General features: G+C 49.9%; 1 protein-coding gene across 1 annotated transcript in view; it reads left to right on the top strand.

Moving 5' to 3' along the window:
* The window catches only part of HCN4 (hyperpolarization activated cyclic nucleotide gated potassium channel 4), a 179,751-nt gene that overhangs the window by 131,230 nt on the left and 30,204 nt on the right, over positions 1 to 18,317 (top strand). Inside the window, exons 5-7 of the mRNA XM_030578700.1 lie at positions 10,884 to 11,030; positions 12,470 to 12,710; positions 15,067 to 15,231. Coding sequence (XP_030434560.1) covers positions 10,884 to 11,030; positions 12,470 to 12,710; positions 15,067 to 15,231 — 553 coding nt within the window. The remainder of the gene's footprint in view (positions 1 to 10,883; positions 11,031 to 12,469; positions 12,711 to 15,066; positions 15,232 to 18,317) is intronic.

Here is an 18,317-nt window from a genome sequence, read left to right as displayed (position 1 = left end):
CTTTGTTCCCCACCCCCACCCCTACATTGTCCTTTCCTCCTGTTCACTGCTGCAAAAGGAGCATTGTTTTCTCCATTGTTTTCTCCCAGCCTCTCCGGACCCGCTGGCAATGAATGTCCTACCCAGGGCGAACTGAGTGCGCAGGCTGGGATGGTTGAAGAGCTGTGTCCCAAGGGAAATCCCAGCCCCAGGGCTTAAGCATATGGCCTGGCAACCAGTGGCTAAAGGGTCCTATACAGCTGTGTGGGATGCTGCCCAACTGTAACCCACTCTTGCCCCAACCAGCCTGCTTGAATGTGCTGTTCTGATCACAGGCTGTGTTGAAGGGCAGGTATGGAGGGCCCAAGGGCTTGCCCAGAGATAGCAGCAGATGCGATGATCCAGTGGCTCCGGAAGTTTATTTCCATTCTGTGGGATCTTTGTTCAAATCCAGCCACCCTTGTGGATGCCTCCCCTGTCAGATCTGATCTTGCATCTGTCTTAGGGCCACCTCCACACAGACACCCTCTGTGCTTAACTCGTGCCAGATCAGAGCCCCAGCTCCATCGGGCTTGGCAGCTCATGGCCCCAGCCCCTCTGGGCTTGTCAGCTCATGGCCCTGGCACCTCCGGGCTTGCTGCATCAGTTATTCATGTAAAAAAATTGCTTGGGCCCTAGCACCTCTTTCATTACAAATTGAGCACTGGACACCCTTATCAGTGCAGGTGGGTCTTAGGACCTACACCCACAATCTCCCTCTCTTTCTAGCTGCACTTGCCCTCACCCTCCCCACTCCCTCAGTCTCCCCTGCAATAGAGATGTCAGCTCAATAAGGGCTCAGTCGTATTTGGCTCTGGATGGGTGTCCCCTCCATTGCAGCTGCCTGATCTCTTTGTGTTCAAAGGGGCCATAACACCTGCCAGGATTGGGCTCTAGCTTTACATCAGACCTCACAGACTTTGTTCTGTGAAGATTTTTTGACCAAACCTGGAGTTCCTCTGTGCTGTGCTCCTGATTCAGGCTGGGATCAGGCCTGTTGGATCCATCTGTCATGGTGCTTGGATCAGGGGTCTCTCCCCAGCCTGGAGACAAAATCATGCAAATGAGTTCTTCGAATGGCTTTTCCTCCCCTCACACATGTTGATGCATAGGGATGTTTTGTCTGGCACCGCAACACACCGTCCTTGCTGGGGCACACCTCCTGGGGGAGCACCCATAAAAGCAGGCAAGCCCTGCACTGCACCTCCACTGTTATGCACCCAGATCAACCCCTAAGGGTATGTCCATACTGCATTGGGAAGGGAGCCTCTCAGGCCAGGTTGATAGCAGGCTTGCGCTAGAGCGCTATAAATAGCTGTATGGACACTGCGGCTCAGGCTCACATGCCAAGGGGTGAGGGTGGACTTGAGAGTCTGAGCTCCAGCCAAAGCTGCAATGCCAAAGCAACATCTACCTGGCTGTTTTCAGTGCACTAGCCTGAGCCCCACGAACACAAGTGTGTCAGCCTAGGCTGGGAGGCTCACTGCCAGGTGTAGTGTGACTGTACCTTTAGGGTGTGTCTACATAGCAAAAGTCCCTCCTCCACTTAAAACAGCCGTGCAGACACCTTGGCTGGAGCTGGAGCTGGAGCTTGGCACTGAAGCCCATATACATGGTTATTGTTAGCGCCATAGCGCAAACCCAAGTCTGCAGACCCGGGCTCCGAGACTCAGTGCCATGGGGTTTTGTTTGCTCTATAGACACCGGGTGAAACCTGGCACAACTCCTATTGACTTCAGTGGGGCCAGAATTTCACCTCCTGAGCATATAGCCATCAAATGCTCCAAAAGTTGAGGAGTTGATAGATCTGGGGATTAGGTTTAGTCCTATCTTTGATAAGAAATCAAAGTTGCGTTACTACAGCATCCCAGAATCACCTGGGCATTGCTATGGAAAGGATATACAGAGCAGACTAAGGCCCTGCCTATGCAAACACTACCACACCTGCTTCACTTTACATACCTAAATAGTCCTGGGAAAGTCAGTGGGAGTCCTTGTCTGTGTGTGAAGCTAAGCATGTGTGGAAGTATTGGCAGGATCAGTGTCTAATGTGACAGATTGCACTGATCTTGATCCAAGCGAAAGGTGAGGACTGGAGAAGAGAGGAGTGAGTGGGGAAGGCCAGGAATGGGAGGAGAGTAGTTCTTCCTATGTGCAGAAACCTTCCTTGCTGATTCCCTGAGAAATGTGTCCAGGTCTATGATATTATAGCTGTCACATGGAGCCATAACAAGAAGCAATGGGGTAAAATTGGTTTAAAAGTGTTCAGCACCCAAGAGCTTTGAGTGAGCTGTGCAGAGAAGGGGGAATAGACAGAAAACTAGAGTGACCCACCCTGGAGAAAAAGATTCCTGATTAGATTCTTCCCTTCTAATACACTATTGTTGCCTTTCAGGGCTTGCTGGGAAAAGCAAACTTGAAGAAGATGAATTGAGATTTAAATCCCCCCAATTTTCTTCAGAGAGATTCAAATAATCTCTAAATGAGTCTTTTTGGGTTGAACTTGGGGGTGTCACTAATCTCTGCATATGTCACTGAGCTCTGGGCAAATTCAAGAGCACAAGCGAGGGAACTGAGCAAACGACTGCAGGAGAGAGGTTGGGCAAAATGGACCTGGACATAGCGTTCACTTACAACTCACACTTCAGTCAAAAGAGTGTCTCTCTCTAACAGATCCTCTCTGAAGAGTTCTCTGCCCACAATTCCTGCAGTGCATTTTCATTTCTGGAGCAGCCTCTGCATTTGTGGGTTCTGTCTTGGACCAGAACTGTAGGTGTTTAAATGCTACGTGAAACGCTGTGCATCTGTTAGTCAGGGGCCTGTTGATGGCAGGACATACCAGGAAGCTTGAGCTCTCCTGTGCAGTTTTCAGGTAAAGTTCAGATAAGGATAAACATTTTGGGGTGCAGAATGGACCCACTGAGCCTTTGGCAAGGTGGGGCAGTGAGTCTTTAATGCTCTGTTGAATCTGTTGAGAGATGCTGGTTGGGCAGGAGCAGGGAGGGAGAGCTGTGGTTTGAGTCACATAGGGACGTGGCTGGTGGGATGGCTCTGGAGACAGGTCATGGAGTGCCTGGTCTGTAGACAAGGCCGGCTTTAGGCCTATTCCACCAATTCCTCCGAATTGGGCCCCACGCCTAAGAGGGCCCCGCGCCCAGTGAGAATCCCTTCCCTGGTTAGAGGAACCTTTTTAATTTTTATTCACCTGGCAGCGCTCTGGGTCTTTGGTGGCACTTTGGTGTGGGTTCTTCGCTCACTCTGGGTCTTCAGTGGTGAGTCCTTCACTTGCTCTGGGTCTTCGGCAGCAGGTCCTTCAGTGCCGCCGAGGACCTGGAGCGAGTGAAGAACCCGTCGCCAAAGTGCCACCGAAGACTCGGAGCACTCTCCAGTGTGTCCAAGCCTCACATGCTTTTTTACATGTTTTTTTTTAAAGTCATCCCTGCTGGGGGCCGGTCAAAACTGTTAGAATTGGGCCTCGCCTTCCTAAAGCCAGCCGTGTCTGTAGAGATCAAAGGCAATTGAACCGCAACTTAGATGACACTGAGATGAGGCAATTGTAGGAACATGGAGTTCAGTCTAATTAGCAGAGTTTACCCTGTGAGCAAACAACCCAGGTGTTTCTGGCATTTAGCTTTTCCAGTGAGTTCAAAGGAGCAAGATCAGGCCCTCTTTAATTTTCAGCATCGAGCTGAGCAGGGTATAGTTCCTCTCTGACTCAGCACTGAATAGCAGTGGGGACTGAGTACTAGCCAGTGGCACAACAAGAATACTCACCTTCCTGGCAGCAGTTTCTATCTGTGGCTGCAGCAGGTAATCTCAGCATTGCTAACCCGAATCTCTTAGAGGATCAGCTGCTGTGGGGGCTCCAAGGAAAGATGTAGCCAGAGGAGAAAGATCTGGAACCCTGTCATTCCTAGGACTGCCTCAGAAATGCACTGGGAGTCTGAGGACCCATCTTTCCATCTTTAAATTCATGGTCTGATAGCTCGGAGGATCTCAGACATACAAGCACATGCCAGCAGAAAGCTGTGATTTGCATAGCAATGGTATAAGGTATGTCCCTAGCTCTGGGAGGTAGGGAAATGTTTAAATTCACATAATTCTGATTACCATTTTACTTTTAATCCCACTTCAATACCAGCATGATTTTTAACTATCTCAGCAATTGCTAGACTAGACAATTCATGCATTTCAGCATCTGAAAGCAGCTTGGAACCCTGAGTTTCAAATGCTATAAAGCAACAACCTCCTACTACTCATGTCAGACCTGAAGAGGGTGGGGAAAGCAAGAAGGTAATTTGAACTACATTATTTTATGCTGTGTTACCTCTTAACCTGCTTTACTTAGAAACTCTTTGGTAAGGCCAGTAAATGCTTGCCAATCCTGGGCTTGGACCAGCAATCAGAAATAAAGGAGTTTAACTCCTGTGCATGCATTTTATTTCTATTAGTCTTCAGTGCGGGCTGCAGCAGGATAGCAGGATGTGATATGTATGCAGAGTGCCCTCTGTACTGCATTCTCATTAATGGGAGACAACAATCAGTCACTCTCCTCCCAGCAGCTCCTCCTCACATTGGGAGGATCCAGCCTGCTTTCTTTGAATGTTAGTGGACAGGGGTGGCTCCAGGCCCCAGCACGCCAAGCGCATGCTTGGGGCGGCAAGCTGCGGGGGGCACTCTGCTGGCACCACGAGGGCAGCAGGCAGGCTGCCTTCCACGGCTTGCCTGCGGAGGGTCCGCTGGTCCCACGGCTTCAGTGGACCTCCCGCAGGCATGCCTGCAGAGGGTTCGCCGAAGCCGCGGGACCAGCGGACCCTCCGCAGGCAAACCGCCGGAGTCAGCCTGCCTGCTGTGCTTGGGGCAGCAAAATCCCTAGAGCCACCCCTGTTAGTGGATAACTCTCTGCTTCCCAAACTGTGTGCTCTCTGGTTCGTATTTTCTTCTGCCATTTTATACCATATGTAACTGGGTAGATGATCATTCCTTGGGTGCAGCAAATGCTTTGTTTCCCTGGGGCTGAGCAACTGTCATAAATTTTGTGGCTTTGGTGTCTTCAGCCAGCACTTGGGTGGCAATTACTGTTCAATGCAGGAGGTTCTCCAACTAGATGAGGGCTTGGTCTCAGCTGGTCTGGGAGGCCAGCTCTTTAAACAGCCACAGAGCTAGAACAGTGCTCCTCATTAGAGTGGCCAAGTGCCTGGTTTTTGACCAGAAAGTCTGATCAAAAAGAGGACCTGACAGTATCCAGTCAGATCTACTGACCGGACACTCAATGTTTGGTTACTGAGGGCAGGAGAGGTGCTGGATCATCACCGGCACCAGCCCCTATTCAGCTGGGACTACTTCCTACTTGTGTCGGGTGGCTGCAGCTCCCAGCCCTGGCTCCGCAGGTGAGTCTTTCCTCACCTGGGCAGGGTAGGGAAGGGAAAACAGCAAGCGACATGGGGGAGGGGAGAAGAGGAGTGAATGAGGCGGAGCCTCGGGGGAAGAAACAGGGCAGGGGTAGTGCTTTATGGGGAACAGGTGAGGTGGGGTGGTTCCAACACTCCTGCTGAAGTGTCTGGTTTTTAAATATTACCAAGTTGGCAACCTTAGCTCCTCTGCAAGTAGGATCAGCAGTGTGCTGTGGCAGAAGGTCACGGGGACATCCCCATGTATTTGCTTCTGATTTACTCCCACCTGTGCTGCAGAGAAATGCTCCCCCACAGCCAGTTAGGAATAAGTAACCACCAAAGAAGCCACTAGACTGCTCCTCTAGGCAGCTAAGAGAAGGTGCTGTAGAGCAGTGCTGACTACAGCATTCTGTCATCTCCCTGCCTCTGTGTTTGCAGCGTTCCCATGTCCTTGCTGAGCAGAGTCTTAGGTCTGGATTTGTCACCTGCCAGGATGAACCATGGGACTTTCTAGAGTCGCATAGGGATGAATGACACACTTAGGAGAGCCCTGGGTATAGACATGCAGCTGCCCACTGCCTTGAGTGCCACATGGCCACACAGCTGCCATCCCAGATGTCCCTTCCCCACTGCTCCCCATCTGATGTGCCATAGAAATCATTGCACAGCTGCCCCATAACCTTGCAGTGGTGTCTGTCCATGTTAAACTGACAAAGTCCTTTCTTATATCCGTAAGTCTTCTCTTTTATAGCCATGAGACAATTGGAGTATGTAGGAGGCCCACAAGACACTGTGCAACTCAAAGCTTTCCTGGCTTAGCATGGGGTCCAGGGCATTGTAAATCAGGTGGAAAGGTTTTGCCAGAGCTGGTGGTTTCAGCGAAGACAATGCTATGAATATTGGGTTTCTTTGATGCAACAGTATTCCTGGTACCCATGATGTGAGAGGAAGGATGGTCTCATTTAAGGTACTGGATTGGGACTGAAGAGAACTGAATTCATTCCTGGGCTCTGCCACATATTTCCTGTGTGATCTTCCGCACGTCACTTAATCTCTTTGCATCTGTGAAATGGGGAGAATAACACTGTCCTTTTTCCCGCTTTTTGTGTTATCTATTTAGAATGTAAACTCCTTAGGGTGAGCCCTGTCTTTCACTTCATGTTTGTATGCCCTCTTGCACAATTCCCCACATCCTTTCTTGGCCCACTCTTGCACCCTTGAGGGAGTGTTGTTTATTCGTGGTTCCGGTTCCATTGAAGGCCTGTTTCTCTCCCGGCGCTGCTGTCATAAACAGATAGCTAAGGGTTAATGTTCTTTTACCTGTAAAGGGGTAACACCAGTAACCTGAAACCCCTGACCAGCGGACCAATCAGGAAACAAGACTTTTTCAAATCTGGGTGGAGGGAAATTTTGTGTGTGAGTTCTTTGTTCTTTGTCTTGTGTCTGTGCCCTCTCGGCTCTGAGAGTGATTTCTCCATCTCCAGCTTTCTAATCTTCTGTTTCCAAGTTGTAAGTACAAAGATAGTAAGACAATAGGGTTATATTGTTTTTTTTTATTTACATGTGTGTAGTTGCTGGAGTGTTTTGAATTGTATTCTTTTTGGATAAGGCTGTTTATTCACTTTTTTTTCTTAAGCGATTGACCCTGTATATTTTCACCTTATACAGAGACTATTTTTAATGTATTTTTCTTTCTTTTTATAAAGCTTTCTTTTTAAGACCTGTTGGAGTTTTTCTTTAGTGGGGACTCCAGGGAATTGAGTCTGCAGCAGCACCAGGGAATTGGTGGGAGGAAGAAGTCAGGGGGAAAATCTCTTTGTGTTAGATTTACTAAGCCTGACTTTGCATACCCTCTGGGTGAGGGGGGAAGAGAGATTAGCTCTCTCGGTACTTGTGTTTCCAGGACTGGAAACAGGGAGGGTGGAGTCCCTCTCTTTAGATTCACGGAGCTTGCTTCTGTATATCTCTCCAGGAACCCAGGGAGGGAACACCTGGAGGGGAGGAGGGGGAAGGGAAATGGTTTATTCCCCTTTGTTGTGAGACTCAAGGAATCTGAGTCTGGGGGTCCCCCAGGGAAGGTTTTGGGGAGACCACAGTGAGCTAGGCACTGTATAAATCCCTGGCTGGTGGCAGCGTTATCAGGTCCAAGCTGGTAACTAAGCTTGGAGGTTTTCATGCTAACACCCATATTTTGGACGCTAAGGTCCAGATCTGGGAAAAAATGTTATGACAGCTGCCCATGTCCTATCAAATGAGCCCTTGCATCCCCATTAAGTGATGCTGTGGAAATAGAAATCCACAGGCAAAACTATAGCCAAATTAGACTGGCGGGTATCTGCAGTGCAATAGGACTGTGGAAAAGGCCAACACAAATTTGGTCTCTGGTGGCCACGCATCACGAAGTAGGGAAAGTGAGGGATGAGTGCGTAACTGCTGAACAGAAGAGGGTGGTGGAGGGGTTGTTATGTGAGTGGAAAATGGGGACAAACTGTTTTGCTGCTTTTGCTAAATAGCTTAGCTAATGTCTGGCTGTATCTGTCTGTCTGGCCTAGTTAGTCTGTACGCCCTTCAGGACAGGGCCTGTGTTCTACTGTTTGTACAGTGGGGCTGTAATCCTGGCTGGGGCTGTTAGATGCTAAAGGAATGCACATAAGTAGTAAAGAGGGTAATGGACTCTCCTGGGCCATTTGATTCCATTGGAGCTATGCTGATTTACACCAGCACAGGGGCTGGAATATCACATTCCTGTCTGGGCACCTCATAACTAGAAGGACTTTGGCAAACTAGAGGGAGTTCAGAAAAAGACAGAACTAATCAGGGGACTGGAGTAATTGATTTCAATGGGAAGATTCAAACCTCTAACTATTCACAGCTTGGTGAAGAGGTGCCTAGGAAATGGAATGAGATAACGCAGAGTGGTTCAAAGTGGCTTAACTAGGATGAATGGAAAGAAAGTAAGGAAGAGAAAACCAGGCTGAATAACAGGCTGAATAGCAGGCTGTGCGCTTGGTTCAATTGTGATCTAATGGATCTAACACTGGACTAGGTCTCAGGAGACCTGGTTTCTGTTCCTGGCTCTGCTGCTGACCTGCTGGGTGACCTTGAGCACGTCACTTTACCTCTCTGTGGCTTAGTTTCTCTTCCAGCCCTTTGTCTGTCTTGACTGTTTAGATTGTGAGCTTTTGGGGGCAGAGGATGTACTGAGTTTTTGTACAGCGCCTAGCACAATGGGATCCTGATCTTGGTTGGAGTCTGCAGATGCCCCTGTAATACATATTGTTGTTATTTATTACTGATTTGTGTTACCATAGCATCTAGGAGCCCCGGTCATGGCCTAGACCCTGTTGCGCAAATGCAGAACAAACAGTCCCTGCTCCAAATTGCTTTCAATCCAAGTATAAGACAAGAGAGAGCAGCTAAGGAGTACCAGGAAATAGTGAAACGATACTGGTCAGCATAATTGTGGAATCGTTTCCCAAGCTGTAATGTTTAAACTGTGCAAAATTCTGTTACATGTGTAATAGGAAACAGGCCTGCCCTGGGAGGGAGAAGGGCTAGCTGACCTTGCCTGTGGAGAAATGTAGTGATTCTGTGATATCGAGGACCAGGGAGATGGAGAGTGAGCCTGGGACAGATATAAATGTCCACGGATGTGTGAAGAGGACAAAGTTAGTACACTAGCCATCTGCCTCTGGAGATCTGGATTCTAGTTCTATACAGGCCATTCAGAAGTGAAACAGTGTTTGGTCTCATTCCAATTCAAAAGCCAGCACTAAATTCACAGCAGCTGGCACCCTGATGGAGCTGTGTGAGGGGCTCAGGACTGGCAATGCAGGGGCTGTTGCCATGGGAGGACTTGGGTGCATTGAGTTTTCTGTAGGAAGCTGGCATGATGCCTATTGGTAATTGTGCTCTGCCACTGCTAGACAGACCTGTCAGTTTCTTCTCAGGATGGGACTAGCACTGAGATAGCAGGGGTGCTCCAGGTCAGAGCTGAGCTGTATTGACAGAACCAGGAGTGAGTGCATGCAGGACTGCAATGCAGGGGTAGAGATGGGATTGGTGGGCACTGCACATCAGGACTGAAGAGTATTGGCCAAGCTGTGTGTTTGCCCATGACTGGACCAGTAGGGAATGCAAACCGTGATGGCTCGGCAGAGCTGTGTGGAATGCAGGGCTATAAGTCCCTTGCTTTCCTGAATGCTGGCGGCTGCCAGAACTCAAAATCATTATTCCAAAGCCTAGAAGAGCTGAGAGTGGAAAGTCTCAAGTCAGCTCTGACCTACTCCGCCATTAATAGACGAGGTGATGGGCTGCCCTTAAACGTGATGTGCATGACAGCCTAACAGTACTCCAAGCAAACCTTCCCCAAATGCCTCCCCTGGCCCATTATTTTCATCAACTGCTCAGTCTAAGGCCATTGCTGATCTAACCAAATGGGGCAAAAGGTCATTCCCAAGTGACCAGCATGGGCCTTCCATGCTCATTCCTAGTGAGGGCCCATCCAGGTGAAGGTAACTGCAGATAGGCAGGAGGTGGGGTGTGTGAGAGCAAAGGAAGCTCAGCCATGTGCCTGTTCTGAGGACACATAAAGGGGACTTTGGTCTCCTGGGTGGTCACTGATATGCCTGGGGTTCTGGGTATTAGCCTTGTAGGAATGGGAGTGTTTGCTCTTCAGTCAGGTGAACTCTTGGCACTGAGCTGTTAGCTCTCATTTGGCAGGAGCTGAGTAACCCCACGTGGGTTGCCCCTGAACTGAAAATGAAAATGAACAGTTTAACCTGAGAACACAGAGCAGAAGAGGTTGGGTCCAGTCCAGTTGGGCAGGAGAGTCTAATGTGGGGACAGGGGAGGGATTCCAATGGCAAGAATACTGGTGAGAGCTTCTGTCTCTAAACTTTCAGTTGGGAATTCACCCCGAGTCCTCTGGACATGAGATCCTGGCTGCCAGTACCCCACCCAGCTGCTGGAAGGCACGATGGAGGGGGGCAGGTGTCTGCTGGGAGCTCAGGATAGGGCTGGCTGCACACAGAACACATGTAGGGAGGAGAAATGGAAACCAGCAGAAGGGTAGTATGGTGGCTGGGAGCACCAGGCAGCTGGGAGAGAGCTGGGTGGGTGAGGTGGAAGGTAGAGAGGATCCTGGGTCACCGAGAATATGTGTCTTGCGTTCCTCTGTCCAACTGACTGAGGAGAAGTCACCCTTACTGTGCTAAGGATTAAAATGTGTGGTAGCCATTTCTGGGGAGTGTGTGAATGGCCTCTGAGCTCCTCTGGTTCATTGGCCTCTGCATCACCTGGCTCTGCCTGACACAGCAGACGCAGGTCGGTGTGAAGGAGGCAGGTGTAGTCACCATCTGAGATTTGCTCTGACGTGCACAGACGTCTGCAGCTAAGATGACTGGAGAGGTGCCCTTCGGCATTGTGTCCCAGTAATGTCTTGCTTTTGCTTGTCTCTGTCTACCTGCACAGTACAAACAAGTGGAGCAGTACATGTCCTTCCACAAGCTCCCCGCCGACATGCGCCAGCGGATCCATGACTACTACGAGCACCGCTACCAGGGCAAGATGTTTGATGAGGATAGCATCCTGGGAGAACTGAGCGAGCCCCTGCGTGAGGTAACGAGGGGTGCCCTGAGCGTTCATTGGGGGGCTGAGTGGGGCCAGGGCTCCTCACTCCTTTGCCTGATCCAGGTTACAGAACTGGCAGTGACTGGAAGTCACTGCTTTCCCAGTCCCTATCTTCGTACTGTGCTAGACATACCGAAAAGAGGAGGAAACAAGTCACAAAGGGAAAAGAGCCCATGTGATGGAATATCTCTTTGACTCTGAGTGGTTTTGCTGCTGGAGAGACTCCCAAATTCATGTCTGTTATGCACTGTGCACGGGTGTTGTATTACCAGACTAGCTCTTTGCAGATGAAGGAGCCATGCTAGAGCCAATGATTGGGCACCCAGAGTCATTCACAAGTTCATATCCCAAAGCAACAGCATTTCCCCAGACAGCCTGCCAGCTGCACCAGGTCACTGGTTTATTGCCCAGCACATGGACAGCCCCCCTACAAGTTAAAGCTCATATTGCCAATGCCCCGGTGGGAGTGGAATGTAAGGGAGAGAAGAACCTTTCTCACTAGCATAAGGGAGTCTCGAAAAGGAAATTGCAACAAGAAGGTAGATGACTTGCCTCAATTTCACTTCACCTTGTTTTCTGAGTTTGAATCCTAAAAGGGTGTGGTGCACTGAAATATATACAGGACATGTATATTTTATGACAAAGGTACAATCACGTTGTATTTTCTTCATCTGAGACACTGAAACCAAAGAAGTCGGGGAACGTGGAAGAAAGGTGTCCCTAGCCTCTGTTTGCCAGAGGCTGGGATTGGGTGACAGGACATGGATCACTTGATGATAGTGTGTCTGTTCATTCCCTTTGGGGCACATGCCATTGGCCACTGTCAGAGGACAGGATACTGGGCTTGTTGGACCTTTGATCTGACCCAGTATAGCAGTTGTTATGTTCCTAAGTACAGCCAACCTGGGCCACACTAACTGGTGGGCCCCTATCCTGCCCACCTTCTCCCCCAACAAAGCCCCCACTTGCCCATGATATTTCATTTTCTGAGTGGCTGGGCACATCTGCCCAGTTGTTTAGCATCTTGGAAGCAGGCAAGGACAATGCGGAACAAAGGGCTGCCAAGGCGAGTTACAGCGTTTTTCCATGAACCAGCCCTCTAGCTGCTTCATGGGGCATGTCATTTGTGCCACCCATGATGTGCATGGCTGCCAAAGACTGGCATGTGGGGGAAATGGCTGTCAGGTCCCAGGTTAGAGAGAGAGAGAAAGCATGCCTTGAATTCAAGCATCCAGGCCCTCCCAGAGTGCTGTCCCAGCAGGCACTGGATTTGTGTCCATCCTACAATGGATCTTTGGGAGAATAGTATCTTTGGTTTTTCTGAAGTCCTGGTTGGGGCTTTGAAGTGGATCTCTGTAGATTATTTCACCCTAACTGAAGCGTTTCTCTCCATGCATGTCTCTGTCTCTTCCCCCCCACCCCTCCAGGAAATCATAAACTTCAACTGCCGGAAGCTGGTGGCATCCATGCCGCTGTTTGCCAATGCTGATCCCAACTTTGTAACATCCATGCTGACCAAACTGCGATTTGAGGTGTTCCAGCCGGGGGATTACATCATCCGGGAGGGCACCATTGGCAAGAAAATGTATTTCATCCAGCATGGGGTGGTGAGCGTGCTCACCAAAGGCAACAAGGAGACTAAACTGGCAGATGGCTCCTACTTTGGAGGTGAGAGTCAGTGACCCACCTAACTGTGCTGCTTGGGCAACAAGACCCATGGCTGTTCCCAGGCTGTCCTCGTCTGGTTCATGTTGGTGCTTGTGATAGACAGGGGGGCAGCACCAGACAGAATTGGAGCCTCAGTCACCTTGTCTGTCTGTCTCCACCTGAGGACTCTTGTCTTGCACTTAAATCGTGACCTCTGTGGGTCAGGGACTGTCTTTTTGTTCAGTGTTAGGACAGCGCATTGCACAACAGGGTCCTGACCCATGACTGGAGTCCCACGGATACAAGAACAATAAGGAAATCAGCATCAAGGGGGGGAAAGCTTTGTTAATGTCCTTTGTTAATGGTCATTTCCTCCTTGCTCCTAGTGCATTAACAGATCTGCCAAACACAGGCCCTTCCTTATAAAGATACCTCTGCCTGATCCCTCCTGCTGTCCAGACACTGTATTGTAGTGATGAACAGGGACCAGGCTGCATGGTGTTAGGTGCTGTACGAACACAGGACAAAACAACAGTCCCTTGACAGAAAACTCGCTATTTAAATCTTACCCAGGTCACCAGGGGAGTGGGGCACAAGGCAGCAGCGAGATGAGTGGGACCAGTACAATAAACAGTGGGATGGGATTTCATTGCCTGCCTGCAGGCTGTGTGACTGGTGACTGCAATCTTCTCACTCCTAGGGCTCTGCAAAGCTTTCACCCGGAAACCCCTAACCAAGCAGACCTCACATGGGGGCAACTTTCAGAGCAAACATTAAACCTGCTGAGGCCTAGTGGACCTGGAAAGGATGGGCAGAGTGGGCCCCTCCTTCTGTGGCCTGCTCTCCACAACCAAAGGATCCCCCTCAATCTGTAACAGACCTTGGGACCCTTCATCCCCAGAGGAACTCCTACCCATCCCCTCAGCAGGCCCCAAATTCACTAAAGAATCCCCTTTGTCTGATGACTGTGACATGTGCATGACTGTGCAAACCCAGGCCAGTGTGATCCATTAGTTGGGCTCCAATCCCATTGGAGTTTCTGGTTCAAATGGATCTGAAATAGCAAAGTGAAACTTGTAGGTTTCATCATGAAACTGCTGAGCTTTTGTAGCTTCTCCCTTTCCAGCCATGAGAACCTCTTTCTCCCCCTAGCAGGCCCATGGGGTCCCTCACTCTTCTCACATGAGCATCCCCCACAGACCCCAGCACCCCACATGCAGTGCACATTCCAAATCTTCAGAGGGTGGCTGGCTGACTTGTGAAGGGCTAAAATAGAGGAGAGACTTGCTGACCTTGAGCCCTGTTTGGAATGGGTAATGGCTTCCGAGTAATCTGCACTCACCCCTAGAAATGCCTTTGGCTGGATTCCCTGATTGGGGGCTGGAGGAAGGAAGGATACCAACTGCGGCATCAACAAAGCCTGGCGATCTTCTGCGCCCGCTATACCCAGCGGCTAGTGGAACAGGAGAGCACTGCACTGAATCTAGTAGTGCCTTTGCTCTCAGAGGAGCAGAGTAATACTGTCTGGACCCATCTACTTTGCTAGAGGAGAATGGCTTTCCTCCTGGTGGCCGCATCCATTAGAACCATCTCCCAGAGGGGCCAGCTCTTTTTTAAAACAGATTTTAAAAATTATAGCATCCGTCAGAGTTATTATGCTAGAGTAATACCTCTTACGCTGGGGCAGATCTAGATGGAGTGCCGGGGAAAGGCATCGTCCAATTACTTACATGCGCACACATACATGCACAATATGTGGTGCAGCCACAAAGTTGAAACCAGCGAAGAGCTTTGTGTGTTCTCTGCCGGCCTAAGAATGGTTATGCGAAGTTTAATTACATTAATGTTAGTAATAAAGCGGTTTCACTAGGTGAGCTTATCCTGTCAGTTAATAAGATCATAGCAGATCCACCAATAACTCGTAAGTTTCTTTGCTTACATTCATCAGCATGGAGGATCGCTGAACCTCCTGACACTGAGGTCACAGGTCAAATCAAAGACCTAACTGCAAATCTAGGCAGTTAGCTTCAGCGAGACATGGTGTGACCTTCCACTCCCAGTGGGCCAGGAAAAGTGTGAGAGAGACAGTTCCTCCATTCTGAATGCACAAGTGATACCTGTGATAAGCCACGATTACAGAACTTGGTGGCTAATTAGATCAGCTGAATCCCCACGGTGCCATATTGTACAGCAGTTACTGCAATTGAGCTCTCTGATATTTTGTTCAGTAAATGTTATTGCATAGTGGAACGTTTATACTGTTAATGTGAAGGCAGGGATGTCGCTTAGTGACACGAGCTGCTTTTGTTTGGAGGCAGCAATGGTTGTTTCCTTGCTCTTCCAGTCCCAGGGTTCTCAGACTGTGTCTTCATTCCAGAAATCTGCCTGTTGACTCGTGGCCGGCGCACAGCAAGCGTGCGAGCTGACACCTACTGCCGCCTCTACTCCCTCTCGGTGGACAACTTCAACGAGGTATTGGAAGAGTATCCCATGATGAGAAGGGCTTTTGAAACGGTGGCGCTGGACAGGTTGGATAGAATTGGTGAGTAGAGAGTATAAGGCAACACTTCATCATACACATCCGTGGGCTCCCTTCTCTTTTCAGTGGCTGTTTCCAAGTGGGGGAAGCCACACCCTGCTCTACCGTCTTCCACAGTCCCTTTTACCAATGGATAAATCCTTTCCCACCCCATCACCTTCAGCTCCATTTCCAAGCAGATAACCTCACCCCCCACATACCTCCGTTTCCATTGTCTCCATTTCCAAATGGCCTCTGTGGCACACCTCCTGCCAATTGTGCAAGATTTTGCAGGAACTCCATATGATGCAGTGTAATATCCACCATGAAATGGAGCTTAAGCCAGATTTTGGTTGAGGTTATACTGTGGCACAGTGGAGTGTGGACATACTGGTGCTAGGCCTTGGACTATAGCTACAGAAAACAAGACCAGCAGAACAGATAGGAGATGTTCTGAGGAGGGCAGGGGACCGGAATGCTTGCTGATCCAAAGAAAGATCCCGCTATTGCAAAGGGATCTGCAGAACATAAAAGTTAAACCTTATATGCTAATTAGCTCAATTATGAATGTATTTGCTCTGATTAAATGCCTGATTAAACAAAGATATGGGAGCATTTACAGAACAAAGCCAAGATCCAGCACTGGTTTCTGCAGGTGTACTAAGTTGGGAGTATGGCAAAATACTGAACCCCAACAGGCAAAAGGAGCCATAACTAAGGTTGATACACCCCCAAGTTATTGTATAGATTCCCCCAACAGAGTTGACAGCTCCATTTTGCTGGGTGCTGGACAGCATGTAGGAGAAGGGAGTGTCTGCTCTGAAAAGTGGCAGAAATAGACAAGACAAAGGGAGAGAGAAAGGAAGGGTTATTCCCTGTGTATTGCTGGGGAGCTGGGCACAGGGAGATTAAGTGATTTCCCCAAAGTCAAACAGGTTGTGAAAAAGCTGGAACTGAATCTCCTGGAGCCCCAGTCCAGTGCCGTAACCAGTGGTGGATTAACAAATTTGCTGCCCCTAGGCCCTCAAAAAATTGCCATCCCCCTCCCTCACCAGCTCACCTCTGCTCCCCCACAGCAAGCCTGGGAGGGAGGAGGGAGAAGGGGAGTTGTGGCGCGCTTGGGGGATGGCAGAGGTGGAGTGATGGTGAGCTGGGGCAGGGAGCGGTTTCCTCCCCCTGCCCCCCGAAGAGTTACTCCCTGCGCCCGCTGGCCCCAGGTCACCTCCGCTATCCCCCGAGCGCACCGCTACTCGCTTCTCCCTCCCTCCCAGCGCTTTCACATGGCTAGCCTGGGACGGAGGGGGGATTAGGGGAGTTGTGGTGCACTCGGGTGATGGCAGCAGTGGAGCTGAGGTGAGCTGGGGCATGGAGCGGTTCCTGCCCCCCCCCCAGGTTACTCCCCGTGCCTGCAGGCCCCAGCTCACCTCTGCTCCACCTCCTCCAAGTGTGCTGCTACTCGCTTCTCCCTCCCTCCCAGCACTTTTGCACGGCAAGCCTAGGAGGGAGGTGGAAGGAGGGAAGTGTGGCGTGCCTGGGGGAGGAGGCGGGCCAGGGATTTGGGGAAGGAGCGGAGTTGGGAAGGGGGCATGAGCAAATTTGCTGCCCCTGCAAATTTGCCACCCTAGGCCTAGGCCTTATTGGCCTAGGTGATAATACGCTGCTGGCCGTAACCCCTACATTGCCCTTTGTTAATTAGACCTCTGTTTAAAAATGTGTGCTTATTTTAACCGATTCCTAGAATCAAAAAGGCTAGTGCAGTTCTGGGCAATGCTCCAGGCAGGCACAGAGGAGCTGGCATAGGGCTCTGGACCTGGCCATACCAAGAGGCATTCATTCAGTTCTGGGCATCTTGCTCCTAGAACAATACTGCAAATTGGAGGGACTGACTCTGGAGGAAAAAGTAAGAGCCTAAATATGTGCAGCTTGGTCAAGCACTGACTAATTAGACCCCAGTGTAAGTGGTACAGTTTTGTCACTTGGGACACTTGAACAAAGCCCAAGAAAATGTGCTGTAAGGAGCAGTCCTGCCTTGTTCCAAGGGGATGGACTAGATGGGAGGTAGCAGCGCTTTCCTAACTCTAGTTCTGTGGAGTCTCTGAAAAGAGATTCCCTGTGATGGACAATTATGCTGCTGTTCAGCCTTGCAAAAGCAAAACTCCCCTGTGCATGCATGTACATGTAAGCAGGCTGTGCTGTGGTGCCAAGCTCCACACCCATCTGCTGCATCTCTGAGTAGGCAATACAACTGCTGAAATCTCTCTCTCAGCAGAGCAGAGGAGAAAGCACGTGTGAACCCAGAGGACATGGTTCCTAGCTGTGTAGACAGCAGTGCCTCCTCTAATAAGGAGCTGTAACATACTAACTGTGATATCTCCTTCTAGTAGCAGATCCACACAGAGGATAAGAATCCACTGCTGCTACTAGCTAGCAGAACTGCTTTGTTAGCTGAAGTGGGAGAGGCCTGGGCTGAAGGTCCCAGGTTCCATCCCTGTTGATGAACCATGGTGGAGGGGGTTGTTACATACTTTTGATGAGGAACATACACAACGAGGGAGAAATAGAGTAGCAACAGGAGGAGCGTGGTGTAGCTCTGACTCGATGCTCTGGTCCAGGTTCCAGCTGACCTCATGGAACCCACATTTGCCACCACTCTTCTGTTTTAGGCCCCACCACTGAGAGCCTGTTCCTTGCAGTGTGAAGTCCAGCAGGCGGCATGGGACTGTGTGGAACCATGGAGCTGGGTGCAGACCCAATGAGACAAGAGGCAGGGGCAGCACTGATGGCACCAGTCAGACCAATTTCCAATGACAATGCTTCAATAAAACACCACATAGAGCCAGTTTCCACACCCTGTGAGCATCACCCAGATGGCTGCTAGCGAGGGTGGATCAAATGAGAAACTGCTGAATAGAAGAAATAGTAACAGTGTTTGCAAGTATCAGTCATGCCAGATACTCAGGGGTGAATCCCAGTGTAGGTGGATGTGGGGGTTCCCAAGTCACATGGGAGCTTCCCACCCAAACAGTAGCGGGATTCAGGGACTCAGTCATGTGATCTACACATCAGCGATGTCCAGCCATCATAGAATCATAGAAGATAAAGATTGGAAG

Source organism: Gopherus evgoodei, chromosome 10 (assembly GCF_007399415.2).
Source record: "Gopherus evgoodei ecotype Sinaloan lineage chromosome 10, rGopEvg1_v1.p, whole genome shotgun sequence".
Lineage (NCBI taxonomy): Eukaryota > Metazoa > Chordata > Testudines > Testudinidae > Gopherus > Gopherus evgoodei.
The sequence above is the reverse complement of the archived record's forward strand: the minus strand, read 5'-3'. Positions and strand labels throughout refer to the sequence as shown.